A 14318-nucleotide genomic window follows, 5' to 3' on the forward strand; every position below is an offset into this window, starting at 1 on the left:
TCAGTGCTGGCATTTTTACTTTTTTAGAAAACATGATACAAGAAGCAAATGTTAAAATATAGTCAAATTGAGCTATGGGAAAATGGAATGTAATAATTTTGCTATCTAAATGAAGCAATCAATTTTCAAATATTTCTACATACCAATGTAGGCAACTGCTAGCATTTCTGTACTGCATAAGCTCATATAATTTATCTTGCTGACAACTTCTTTTTTTGTTTCAATAGGTTGCCTTTTTGTACTCTCCAAAATATAGTTTATATTTTAAAATTTTGCATAAAATTAAGTTATTAGCAATTTGCTGGAAACTGGCTAAATGCCATAAACCAAATTTCTGTGTCGTAGCAAGGACTGCGCCTGTAGTACCTACACACACATCCTTGGGGATTGGCATGGCAGATGAAGCTGACAGCAGATGAAGGCCGTGAATGGGAGTAACTTGAGCGTGAGTTCATCTTCCTGCTGTGTACATCAGAGCACACACGCACATGAAAAATCTGCATAATCCCAGAGCTTGAACTGGGATTTTTGTGCTTACTTATTACAATAGCTATTGCTCCTGATGTTCACACTGGTAGCAGAGACATGAAAAGCCATCCAATGCAATAACATACCCAATAATAAAATTAATGAGATGCTTTCAACTTTGAAGACTTCTCGTCCCCATAAATCTACAACAGATTGTGGGTTACTTTTATTATTTAACTTTTCATACCAATGGAAAAGTTGATGAAAGACAAATATATAGACAATTCTTTTAGAGATATGAGGTGGAAACATGCTCCCTATTAGTCAGTTTCTTTGTAGTGTGTACACTAACACTATTTATCGCACTTGTCTCTTACATTCCCCTGGGTGTAATTTCACGGCCCACTTGTAAAAACTTCACATTTACAGCAACCGCTCTTCTATAACTGTCGATAACATCTAATTGACATGTCAAACCTCCAAGGAATGCAGTAAATTGAACCACAGCCTCTAAGAAGAATATAACATTGAAAAAAGTAAATCAGCAGGCGCCTCCTCCCAACAGCAATACAAGCACAGTGAGGTTTGGTAATGGAAGGGAGGAAAACTGTTACCCTTTCTACTACCACAATGAATTATCTATTAACCTCAATGTCAGAAAGGAAAGCCTTGTGACCTCAGACTGAAACTCACCCACTAAAAACCCTGAACCCGAATCCATGACTGCAGTAATTTTAGACATGAGAGTGAAGTGAACCAAGTTAGACAAAAGGAACAAATACAACTTTTATTCTGTTACTTTTTGAACAGAAAAAATGAAAATCCCTTATAATAGTGTCTGGAAAACTGAATTTTAGTATTTAGTTGGGAACTCTCTGCCTTCAAAACTTAGAGACAAAAAAGTGGGTAAAATTTCACAAATACAATCTTAAAAAGAAAGAAAACGTGACTCATGATGAAACAGCACAAAACAAAGTCAGGGAAAACTTGTCTGCATAGCAACCAAGGTATCCAGAAAATAGTAGAATGATTTTTATAAATATGTACATGAAATATATGAAATCCATTAAGAAAGAAAAATTAGTTTACAGGTATAGAAGAAAGATAATGGAATGAAATTAGGTAATATGATGATGTTCTGTAGTGCTATTGAGAAATAATTCTTACTGTGGGAATTCAGTGTAATAGAAAAGCAAAGAGCAAAATGGAAGCATCATTTAAGTGTATGAAACAAACTGACAAATCATTATTCTAAAAAAATAGACCACATACCACACAGTGCAGAAAACCTCAAAGGATGAACCTAAAGATATAATAATTCTTCGACTTTGCGTTTCATGGTTATAATCCGTCCTGGTAAAAACATTACTGGGAATAAATCAATGGCTTAATACTGCATGAATCTCAAACCAAAACATTTGTAACCCTAAAGACCACACCTGTTTTGGCCAGCATAAACAAATGCATACTTTTCAGAGTTTTCATGAAATTAGATCCTGAATATCAACAACCAAATTAGAGCAAATCTCTTGATTTGACATGTTAACACCTGACTGACCTCCTGACAGTACAAGGAGATGTCAACAGTTACTGTATTATTTAATGATTTTGCCCGTAAGAAAGAGCTGCAGACAAAAGAACACTCTAGATCATGAACATTTAGGTATCTCTTATTCATTAGTTTATTAATTTAAGCAACAATGAATTTCAAAGTAAACAAACATAGCCACAAAACAACAGTTCAGGTATTAGGCATTCCTTCCTTATCTCAGGCAGATAAATGGGCCAGTTTCACAGAAGACATGTACAATTTAGATAACTTTTTTTGCAGTAATTATTTATACAGGTGCTGAGAGGGTGCATGTGTGGGTACATCTACATGCATGTGGGTATGTGCATGCACACACAGACATCTTCAAGAGAGAACTTATGACTGTGAAGGCAATCCAATGTACTGCCACAGGATAATAATTCTTGAAAGTAAATGACTGTTTCTTTTGATTTTTTATTTTGAATAGAAGACTATACTACAAATATTTTACACATACTGAATTGCCTTTTCTTCTTCAAGTATTTTTTCTAGATGGTAACAGAAATACATATATCTATTTTTAATTTAACAATTTTTGCTGGTCTCCAAAGAGACATTCAAGTCTTTGCTGGCATGGGAGAAAAACCCAATACCTAAAAGAAACAGGTACTGATATTTTGGTTATTATTTGGTATTGCTTATTTTCTCTGAGGCAGAACTGAGCTAACATCCAAATTGATGTCAGAGTTACTGTGGTGTTTTCACAACTCTCCTCACAGCAATGTGCCTGAAGAGGAGCCAAGACCATGGCAGCTGCAGGGCAAAGTGGAGCAAGGCAAAAGTTTAATGAATATAGTACATGCAGAACTGTAGTGAACAAGCACATGGAAAAACATTTAAGGCAGAATAGGACACTGCAGTTTGTAGCTCCTTGTTACTCAGTTGAAGGCTTGCTCAAGAAATCGATGTATATTTGTGGCTGAAAAGCTAACACAAGGAACTGAAGGTAGAAGTGGAAAACCAGAAAAGACAAATTAACAATTTGAAGACCTTGTGATCCTGAATTGCTGTTAAGAAATGCAACTTTAAAGAAGCCAGACCTTTCTTAAATCAAGCTAAAATCACCTAAAATAGAAGCTAGGAAATGAAATATTAGATGCAGAAATTCTACACTGCTGAGAGGTTCCTAATGCTCTGAAATGGAAACTCTGGTTTCTCTCTGTGAAATCTTAATTCTTTGTGCTTAATAAGACAGCACTGTGAAGCTGGAGTCTTTCTTCTTTTGCCTTATTAGAATCTTTCAAAAATGTGAGCATATAAACACAGGGAAAAATATGTACTTCGATGCCTCTATCGTGCAGGGCTTAAAAGCTCAATAATTACATAAAATGACCCTTTATATCTGTCTGACTTGTTCCAGTACGCATTATTACCAGGATAATGAACAGACTAATGAGAATGCTTAGTTTATTTCTCTGAAGTGAGACTTGAAATTGAGCTTAACAGTGTAGCAATTTCCCAGACATCTTGCTTGAATATATTTCATTTTGTATTGGATGAATGTGGCTACAGAGAGTTCAGCAGCCCTGGAGCAGGCATCTGGATTTCACTGAGTTGCTGTGAAATTTTCTTCATGTGAAATAAATAGGATGAACCATAGTTGAAATATACTCTATTTGACAGAACAAGAGGTACAAAAAGACTTTTGCTGTGAAATTAACTTAATGTAAAACAGGACAAAGTATGGTCACAAAAATCTGCTTGACATCAGAGGTACAATAGCAGTTCCTTTTATCCTGTTCCACCCTACCACTTGGGAGCTCAGGAATGAGACAGAATTAAGGACTACACAGAAATAAGGAAAAAATGTTGTTTTCTCATTCTAGGTATGACAGGACAATAGATGCATGCAAAACTGATGGGAAACAACAGAAGAAATGTGATGCAGGCATACAGGCAGTTGGAAACAGAGCTGAGAAATGTTCGAGCCATTTTTATGCAAGAAAACAGTTCAGTGGAAGTAGTTAAGGAGAATAATGATGGATGAAAACTGATGCATGGGAATTCTAGAAATGGGATCATGCAGTGAAGTGCAGGAACTAGAAGAGGGCAGGAATAAAAAAACTGCTGTGTTTGTGGTTAAATATAAGAAACTACAAATATAAGTACATAATGTGCCATGTGCTCTTATGAGGATACATATTCATATACTTCAAGTATTATCTCAACAGCAGAAGAAATAATCATATCATTATAGATATTAACACGGTTTCACCAAATTATATCCAAGGAAAAAAGCCAACTTGAGTTTGCCACTATTATCATTTAGAGAAGTATTTTCTCACTTGAAATCCTCAGACAATATGGAAAATATTTTTCTGTACATTTGGAAAGTGGTTTAGGACTGTTAAGAGCATGACCTAGATCTCTCTAGGTGTTCTTTACCTGTGAATTATTATCTAGTAAAATACAGTAGTGAATAAGAACTTGAAATGACATAATACAGCATGAGGTAGAAACATGAAACACAAGACAAGAGCAAAAACCTCGAAGTTGAAAATTATTCTAAAAAAATTGATCAGAAGATGGTTAATAAATTTTGATAATGAATCTTGCATCCACACCCCAAAGGTTATTTCCCATTAAAGTATTGATTAGATTTATACATAAACTACAGAAAAAAATTGAGGGGAACTGAACTGAGAACTGAGAATTTGAAATAGCTATTATGCAATAAAAACTCAATAAGCAATGGAAATGTGAAATTAAGTTTGGCAGCTTTTACACATTTATGACAGCAGAACATTCTGAATAACAAAGAATTAGAAAAATGTGTATAATGCAGTATGCTATAAACCTCCTGGAAATCAAGTAATGCCTGTCACAAGAAAATCTCAACCAGCCATACAGACAGCTGATAAGAACTGCTTTAGAACTGTCCACCTGTAAACAATATTCATTGTCTCCCAAATTCCATCACAGTATTAGATAGAACACACTATGCTTGCTGCCAAGGGATTAGATCAATTTCACAATAACTGCAAAGAAGAGAACCTTGAAGAACGACACTGAGTTGACGAGCACTGTGATAGCCTACTTAGTATTTGTCTTTGCAGGGTTTATTTTATCAGAAGTGTCATTAACTCTGAGGTCTGGTTCTCCTCCTGGCCTTTGGTATCCTCGGTTTTTCATTTGACTTTCAGACTCTGTCAGCAAATTCTCTTAACAAGTGCAAGTCTCCATTGTTCGACACTAACGCTCAAGTCCACTTATCATAAATGTTTTTAAAAATAGAAGGGAACATGACTGTTTTTCATTACTGTCATACTGTGCAGAGAAAAACAGCTTATTGTGGAAAAGAAAAAAAAATAGCCTCCACAGAGCATGTGAAAATTGTCAATTACACAACCAATATGCATTAATTGGCTCTCACTTAGGGAAGGTACACAAGCTTCCCCTGTGAAGATAACAGACATCCAGTTTTTTTCTTCAGCCTTTTAAAACTGGGAGACGAGCAGGTTAGGACTAGCCTGTCACTTCCTGCCTTTGAGCACTGAGTTATTAATTTACACAAAATACTACATTAAAAATGCCATTAAAACAACCTAAAGCATCACACTGATAGTTTAAAGGGAAAGTTCATGCTTCAGTAGTCTGTCAAAACCAATGCATGCTCTTTAAACATAATTTAATTTTCTTTCTCGTAAGTTTTTTTGCCACTTCCCGATTATCAAAGGTGTCTGTTGAGGTCTGTGTTTGGCAGACGGTTCATCCAACCCTTTGTGCCAGCAACTGAACAAAAATTATTTGGAGACCTCACAGAACACTTGCAAGACAGCAGGCTAATGACTTCCACAGAAGTGTAACTCTACTGCAAGAACACGTAGCCAGAAAGCCAAGCAGCAAACAGTGAAGGAAAAAAAGTCTTATCCACAGAAAGAACCCTTACCCACACATCTGTGAAGACAGGAAAATTAACAGGGAATATTACTAGTAATGCAAAATTTCTCATTGAAGTATTCTGCCTCTTCAAATGTGGGTCTCTGAAATTCTCCCATGTTTTAACTACATCCACTTTGATTTTCTAAACTGGAAAGCAAATGAGCTCTTCAGTCTACGGCAATATATTAAACACAGGACTAACGCCATTATGGGTAACCTCAGGATTTCAAGACCATATCAACCACTTATATTGTACTCACATCTCCAGAACTGGTAAGAGAAACAGATGTAATTTGGAGCATACTTTTAAGAAAGAATCAATATTTTAGCCTGACATGGATACATGTGAAAGTTGACTGCTCCTCTGAGAGGTGTTTGCAGTCAAGAAGGCAATCACAGTCGCATGGAAAGACATACCTACTTCTCATTTTCCATAAACAAAGACACAAGTCTAAGTGAAGACAATTTTTATACCAACATAGGATTAGTTAATTTCGGGCTGAGATCTCAAATATTGATTTAAAAAAAAAAAAAAAAAAGAACTTGGCTGAGATAAAAAATAGTTGCAAAATTTGACCACATTAGCAAAAGATTAGTTTTGTTTCATCCAAATGAGAGAGAAGCCCAACATTCAAAAACACAGAGAACAAAGAGATGAGGGCACTGTTGTTTCTATCCCTGTATGCTCTAGTCTGGCTAATGAAAATAACCAAATGTAAGCATTGTAGCTGTCTGCCTAAACCTGATGGTGAGTCAAACCCAGGTACAAGTGCTTCAGTTTGATCCTTCCTTTTCCTTGGGGAGCCTGTAAATCAGCAACAGAAGGCATTCAGAGGTAGACTAAAAATACCAATGTCCTAAGAAGGACAGACAGATAAAAAAGAAATCCTTTGCATCAAGCAGGAGCATCTTCACCATTACACTATGACAGTAGACCAGAAAAACTGTACCACCTCCGCTTTACCAGCATCTGTTAATTTTGGTTAAAATCCAGCTCTATCTTCTCTGTTATTGCTGTTAAAATTATCTAAAGTGAAAACATGTTGTTTGTTTTCATGGCAACCCTCCCCAGGTTTTCAATGTGAGCTTTTTTTTTTTTCTTTTAATTTCAGAAACTAACCCAAAAAGTTAGTTCTTCACATATTCCTGGCAGTGACTGGTTCAAATTTTCCCTCTTCATTTAGAAGTCTCTACCACCATATTGAAAGTTTACTCAATTTTAAGTGTGGGCCCTCATTCAGCACAACAGCCACTGAATAATGATGTCTCTTCCATTCTATATTCAACTGTTTTTAAGCATTAAGAGTATGGCTTTTTTAGATGATACCGCATTTTAGTATTTTTCAGTAAAAAATGAGTGTGTCAGTACTGCATATAATTATACACCGTATGAAATTACAGTGCTCTGTTCTTTACAGACCAGTCCTAACTTTTGTAGCATTTGGCAGTGATATAGCATTTTATGTATTTATTTAACAAATTAACTAGAGAAAAGATATTGATATTATAGCCATTATAGTATATATTTATTTTTATATGATACATACACTTAGTTATCAAACCACCATTAAAATTCAAGTAATTTTTGAGCTGAAGTAACTTCAGCACTTCTGCAAATCATACCTGAAAATAAAATGAAACACATTTAGCTTTCTTTGACTGAAAAAGTCTATATTTCTATCAGTCTGTATTTCTGATCATAAAGGCAAGAGACATAAATTGCACATAAAAAATGCTATCAGATGCAAAGAAATCACCTGAAATTTGATAGTCAGTGAACTCTGGAAGTTTCACGACCAGGTCTTTTTATCTGTTTAAAGGAGATAGTTACAGACAATGCTAGGACACTCTATGTCTGTAGTCTTCAAGAATAAAGACTGGCATTATGCCAGCTGATTGCACATCTGTCAGAGCAAGAAGTTAGGCAAAATACAATTCTTTAATCCACATGAAAATTGTTCCTGCAGTCACAGCTTTGAGAACTTCCAGAGTACCTATGTTTTGAATCAAGATTTTGAAGTATACCCAGAGAAGGCAGCTTTCTTTACTTTAGGGATGTACCTTTATTTGCTCAAGGCTAAGGCTTTGAAAATAACAAAAAAAAGATATCAAAAAGATATTTGAACTGGGCAGTCTATCAGCAATTTTACCTGCATTGTGCATACTTAAGCAAGTGTTCCTTTTGACTGTTAGAAGGCTTTCAATATCAAAATGCAAAAGGAAAAAGTGCACAAAGATTCCTGATCTCTCTTTCTCTCCCTTTTGTGGTTTCAGCCTTTTAGTGCTCCCACTGCTGGAGGCAGACAAAAAGATGAGTTTTATCTATTACGCTGAGATGCCTTTGAGAACGAGTAAAGATTTAATCATTCTCCAGACCTGCAGGCAGAACCCAGGTTTTCTGCCCATCAATACCCTGCCCTTTACAGGCACTGAAAGGACGTGTCAAGTTCTCCTTCACCAGCACGTCTAGAGTGCATTGTAAAGCATTTGAGTCACACTGTTTGTTAAGAGATGAAATATAAACTTCAGAAAAATGTGTATCAGCAGTGCTGCTACAAAGGACTGAGTAACTCTCTTGCTTGATGCGGCAAACTGAGAATTCAGAATGCTTCTGAATTTGTAAAATCAAGTTTGTTTCGGTTGGCACAAATACAAGATGGGTGGGGGCAGACCCTATATAAGCTGATGACTTGAATTTTGTCCAAAGAAATAAAGCAAATCTTATGGAAAACTGACTCAGGGAAAATGAAAGATGTAAGATTTTTATAATTTTGAGCTTCCCCAGGGCTTAATCAGGAAATCACATCCCATCAACATTCACTGAATGCTGAGCATACCTGGCTTCTGGATATGTAATATATAAATTTGCAGACTGTTTTTTCAATTCCACAACCAGTATCTAGGTCATTCTTTGCTAGGAATTAGAACCATCATCACATGGTTTAAGAAAGCTCTTTAGCACTAAATTATTCTTCCATACTTGAGAAATGGATTTTATCAGCAGAAATTGCAGTAAAGGCAACGGAGAGTATACATGTGGAGAGTATTCATGCCTGATTTCTCCTGATTTAAGTATTCAAATGAAAATGGAAGTTTTTCTCTCTTCTTTATCTCTGCTCAAGGAGCACTCTTTTTCTCTGGAAGAGTGCTTTTCAAAAGCAGAGTGTTCGGTGCATTAGTCAGCTAGCTACTCTGCTTTTGAACAGAGACAAGGTCAAGTTTTGGCAAGTGTGTGGCCTACCATGGTTTTGTTCCTACCCTCACTCTCCCCACTTTCTTCAGATGGCATACAATACATTTATGCCTTTTGATAAGGGCGAAAAACATTTGATTAGCAATATCCTTTACCCATGTATGCTCCTTCCCCTCTCGTACCACAATTCTCAAGGCAGAGTGGTTTGACACCAGGGGTCACCATAAACATGCGACCTCCAGAAAAACACAGTTTAACTTCCAGTGATCACAAAACCAAGGGTAAGGTAGGCAGACTTTTTATGGACGAAGATCCAAGTGATTGTCTGAAGATCCAGTACCGATCTTAAGAAATTGATTCTGGTTTGAAAGTCTTGCATTGATCTACAGGTTTGATCATGCAATGATCATTCTTTACACAGTAACCTATGCAACTAGTGAACAAAAAACCCACCAAAACCCCCAATTTTCAGTGTTCTTGATTTGTGCCAATGAGTGGAAAAAACTAAACTCACTTGCAGGAAATTTTTGTGCGATCCACCACCATGGTCCACTGCTGCTGATTTGTTGAAACCTCAATGTAGTAGCTGTAGCTCCGATCATCACAGTCCCAAAGTAGCAACCTAGGTATGAAGGAGGTGTTGAATGGTAAGTTAAAATCAAATCAACCTTTAAATTTTTCTAGCCCTTTATTTTCTCCATTTAATCCTTTCTAAATGTAACTATTTCTTTTGGAATGTACCTCTAACACTCAACTAAGTCCTTACTTTTTTTCCATTTCAAACTGCAGTGTCTCTACTCTTAATATCCTGAGGCCAGTAATAGACTTACAGGCTTATAATAACCAACTTATGAACATTGATCTATTACATTCATTCAATTACTTTTAATTTATTTCCCACGTGGCACTGCCTTCTTTTTCACGATGCAAAGATCTGTTTCAAAATGCCAGTTTAGGAGAGGACAGAAAAAAAAGAATTAGGTGATTAAAAGGATTATGCTGCCCTTTTAATTGTATTTTCTTGGTTTTTGGCAAATATATCAGAAAGATATTAAAAAAAAATAAAAAAAAATAGGAATTCCCAGTCCTGGTTCATCAGAAGAGGAAAAAAGGCAAAAAACTGTTAAACAAATTGCTAAAAAGGCAGAAAAAAAAGAAAGACGATAGGTCTAACAAACATGCATTCCTTCAGGAAGGGCAGTAGGTGATATTGAATAGCCTTTGATTAATATGCTGTCAAAAGTAGCTTTAAGAAGCTAAATTAAAACACTTTGAACAAAAGTCTTTTAGCAGATATGAATACTGTCTATTTGCAAATTAAAAAATTCAGAGTTGACTTAGTAAAAAAAGAGTAAAGAGTTGTCTGGGGCATCATGACAGACTTAAAAAAAATCCCACACCCCAAAATATAACCACCCAACTTCAACACCTCTCCTTCATCTGATTAGCCCCATTCTGCTTTTCTACAGCTGAGAGGTCTCTGAAGACATGGAATGAAGTGCATTTTCTTAAAAAAAGAAGTTTACTGATTACAATCCTCTATTTGGTAACTACTACTATTCAACAGGTCTTGAATTGATTAAACATTTATATTTAAACCAAGTCTTCTAAATGATATAAAGAGGAAAAATAAAAAAAAAAAACCAAAACAACATAAATTTGTTTTCCTTAAAAAAGTCTATCAAAATGTTGCTAATTATGCTTTTCAATAGAATCCTTTTTATCATGGTGACGCATTGCTGTTTCCTTGATCTATGTTTTCAAAGCTATGATCAAGAGTTTGAATATCAGAAGCACACTGGTGACTGTAATTTCAGCTAACAATACTGTAATTAAAACAGAGCTGGCTTGGTTTTAAAGCAAAAGGCTAACAGGACATATTTGTTCCTTTCAAAAATGTATAATTGCTCTCTCCCAAATCAACCTAATCTCATTAAATAGGTTTAAAAATCATGCAGTTTACAATTATTACAAACCAAACAATGAGTGAATTAAAGTCAGCAGCATATTTTCCAAAGTGACTTTGCATGAATGCTAAATGGAGATTTCTGCTCCTTTGACACTTCTGAAGGAAAATAAAAAGTTATTTGTTCTCTAGTAGCTTTTTAGGAGAGACTCAGGATGTAGACTGACAGTAGAACTTATTTGGAATTTACTCTGTTTGAAATGCCTTTCTGGATAAGCAGTGAAAAGCTTTCAGGTGACAACTAGAATATTCACCAGTGTGCACTGAGCACAAAGACCACTTCTTATGCCAGGCACAAAAATCTTTGCAACACATTACAGGCAAATTACCATGCTGAAATTTTTTAGCAAAGCTATGTTTTGCTAAGATGAAAATTAAATGACAGGAAGGAGAATATTCCACTTAAAAAGTCAGAACTATACCCATTAGAAATGCATCTGTTTATAACAAAATTGCCCATGTTCTTAGGACTTTCCAGATTGAAATAAAAAGTTAAATTAGCTCATTAGTGTATCTTGCCCTCAGGACTGAGAAAGAAAATTTGAGTGAAGATTTATCCAGCTTACACCCTGCAACACTGTGAGATTTAAACATATTTCTTTTTTGGGTATCTGGAGTCTAAGCCTGTGAATCATTTAATACGACATTGCTGTTTACATCACATGTTCACAATGCCTCGGTTTATAAAATAAAAGCTTTTCAAATATGAATAAAACTTCACATTGCAGGCACAAGAAAAGATTATATTGGCTACCTGCTACAAAAAAACACACAAAAAACCAAAAAACAAAACAAAACAAAAAAAAACCAAACAAAAAAAAGCACAAAAAGCTGCAGTACTCTTTTAAACAGTATGTCCCTAAATGCCATGTGCTGCCCTGTGACTGAATGTTCTGCATTTCTAAAAACATTTTTTGCTGTCTGTGCTTACTTTTTACTTTTAGATTTCTGTAAAAAAGATTGTCACTGTTTAGTTCAGACTGCTGTATAACTACATAAACTCTAGGTGTTAGCAGAATACCAAACAATATTGGCATGCATCTGATAGCATGTCACCTGCTTTCTGAGTACTGGCAGTCACTACAGAGAACATACAGATAAGTATTTGACAGTACTGTGTTCATAAACCACTTGCTTACTTGTAGAAACCCAGAAGACAGAAATTAAAACATGAAGTAGTGACACACCTTGAATGAGAAAGAAAAAACCCTTCCACACGGAAGGAGGTTTTTTATACCATTGTTGTTGTATTTTTGCCGGTGGTTGTCTTTAAACTCCTTCAATTTTCTGTAGATATTTATGTTTCAGTAGTTACCTTGCAAGAAACCAGTCTTTCTTCCTACAAAGGTCCGACAAAGGAGAGAAAATTTCTCCATATTTTCTAAGTGTTCCTATGATCATTCATTCTGAGTCATGATTTTACTCTTGAGTCAGGCAAGCACAGAAAATGAGCAGCAATGAAAGAAAAGCTTCATAAGTGGAAGTGGTATGGAAAATCAGAAAGCATAACAGATGTATATGATGATGGTATAAGCAAACAGAAAAAACATTCAGGTTCACTGATGCTGTTTGTTAATTTAATATGAATATGAAAAGCTATCATTTTCATACTAGCATTAAAGTCTTCAAAAATATTAAAGTTAGATAAGTAGCTCATGTACTTTTCTAAAGACAAGAAGTATTTCTATGTATTCTAACATGAAAATCACTACGGCATAGAATTCCATCTCTACCACATACACTCTAACAAATCTTTCTTCTTCTTTTTTTTTTTTTTCTTAATTTATAGGAAAAATCAGCTGAAGACTGTAGCATAATAGTACTGTATTTCTATTCCAGATAAATGCAGGGAGAATTGACAGAAAGTTATTGTGTGTGATATGGCAGCTGCTGCAATGTTCACATTTTAACCATTTAAAAAATTAAATTATGTTTACTATGTTACACACACACCAGTTGTTCTCTTTCTGTTCCTAATTAAACACTATAGTTTTTCTGTCACTAATATGGGCCTTTTCAGGGTCTAAAAGGAGAAAGATATTTTGTGTCCAGACAGGCAACTATGTGGAAAAACATCTAAACTAACATTTACTCTGTTAACGGTTTCAAGTATCTTGTAAGCTGTTTTGAGAACTAATAAAAGAAAAAAACTTTTAAATATCTCTTAGATTTCATAATCTAAAAGACCATGTTTAGTAACAATTGTTAAAAAAAACCAGAACAACACAGGATTATAGAATAATTTGGATTGAAGGGAATGGGTTGAAATCTCCATGTTTTCCATGTCTTCTCTGTTAGAAAATAGTATTGAGCCATGATTGTCATTAGACCTCTTTCAGAATTTCTGAGTACATTTTGATGTGGAAGTCAAGAGCTTCAAATTTATATACAAATACATGAAGAAGTATTCAATCTTAAAGTTTCAACGTGGTCTCCCATGGAATTCCTGAGTCAAACTGAACTGATGTCATTAGTTGCTTGTGTGCCTTCCCAGAAATAAAGGCTAGAAACATATGGAGCTGGAGTAACAGGAACTGAGCCAGCCAAACAATGGGAAGAGATTACTGTTCTGTACTTGTTAGATCATGCCTGGCATACTGAATCCTCTTCTGGATCCAAATAGAACATTGATACATCTCAGCAACTCCAGCAGAGGACCATCAAAATGTTCATGAGGTTGAAGCACGCATCCTGTGCAAAAGACTGGGGAAGCTGGCTTGTTTAGCCCAAGGAGGCTTGGGGTTGGGGAGGAACCTAACAGCACCTGTCAATATCTGAGAACAGGTTACGGCAGGCTACCCAGTGAAGTTGTGGAATTTCCTGCCTTGGAAATTTTCAAGACCTGAGTGCATAAAGGCTGGATTGGGATGGGTTTTTTTCATAACTGGCCTTCTTTGAGAAACAACCTGATCCTAGATGTCTTCTCCCTCAAGTCCCTTCCCACCTGAAGGGTGCTAAGATTCTTAGACATTGGAATGACTTTGGCAGAAAGCATGCATACAATATATATTCCTGAAACATTCAACTCTCTGCATTTCTAAGGCATATTTGAACACCAATAGTTCTTCTGTTTTTTTCATACTCAGAATTTAGTTGCCATGGTAACATGTCTTGGAGGCTCTCTCCAGTGATTTTCCCATTTCTATAGACTAAAAACAGCTACTACCTTCTTTCAGAGGTTTATATATTTACCCTCTCTGAAATAAATATATTCAATG

At 35.5% G+C, this 14318-nt stretch overlaps 1 protein-coding gene across 2 annotated transcripts in view; it reads right to left on the minus strand.

The window, feature by feature from the left end:
* BTBD9 (BTB domain containing 9) overlaps positions 1–14318 on the minus strand; it is a 108497-nt gene that overhangs the window by 15825 nt on the left and 78354 nt on the right. The window contains exons 10-11 of one of the 2 annotated variants that reach the window (XM_066178425.1): positions 9649–9756; positions 6607–7564 (exon numbers count right to left, since the gene is read on the minus strand). In XM_066178425.1, the coding sequence (XP_066034522.1) occupies positions 7543–7564; positions 9649–9756 (130 nt within the window). In that variant the 3' untranslated portion in view covers positions 6607–7542. Of the gene's footprint in view, positions 1–6606; positions 7565–9648; positions 9757–14318 lie in introns of those variants that run through there. The other variant, XM_066178424.1, reaches the window with a different exon arrangement.

Source organism: Chamaea fasciata, unplaced genomic scaffold (genome assembly GCF_029207755.1).
Source record: "Chamaea fasciata isolate MVZ Bird 193981 ecotype frontalis unplaced genomic scaffold, bChaFas1.0.hap1 SCAF_3, whole genome shotgun sequence".
Taxonomy (NCBI): Eukaryota; Metazoa; Chordata; class Aves; order Passeriformes; family Sylviidae; genus Chamaea; species Chamaea fasciata.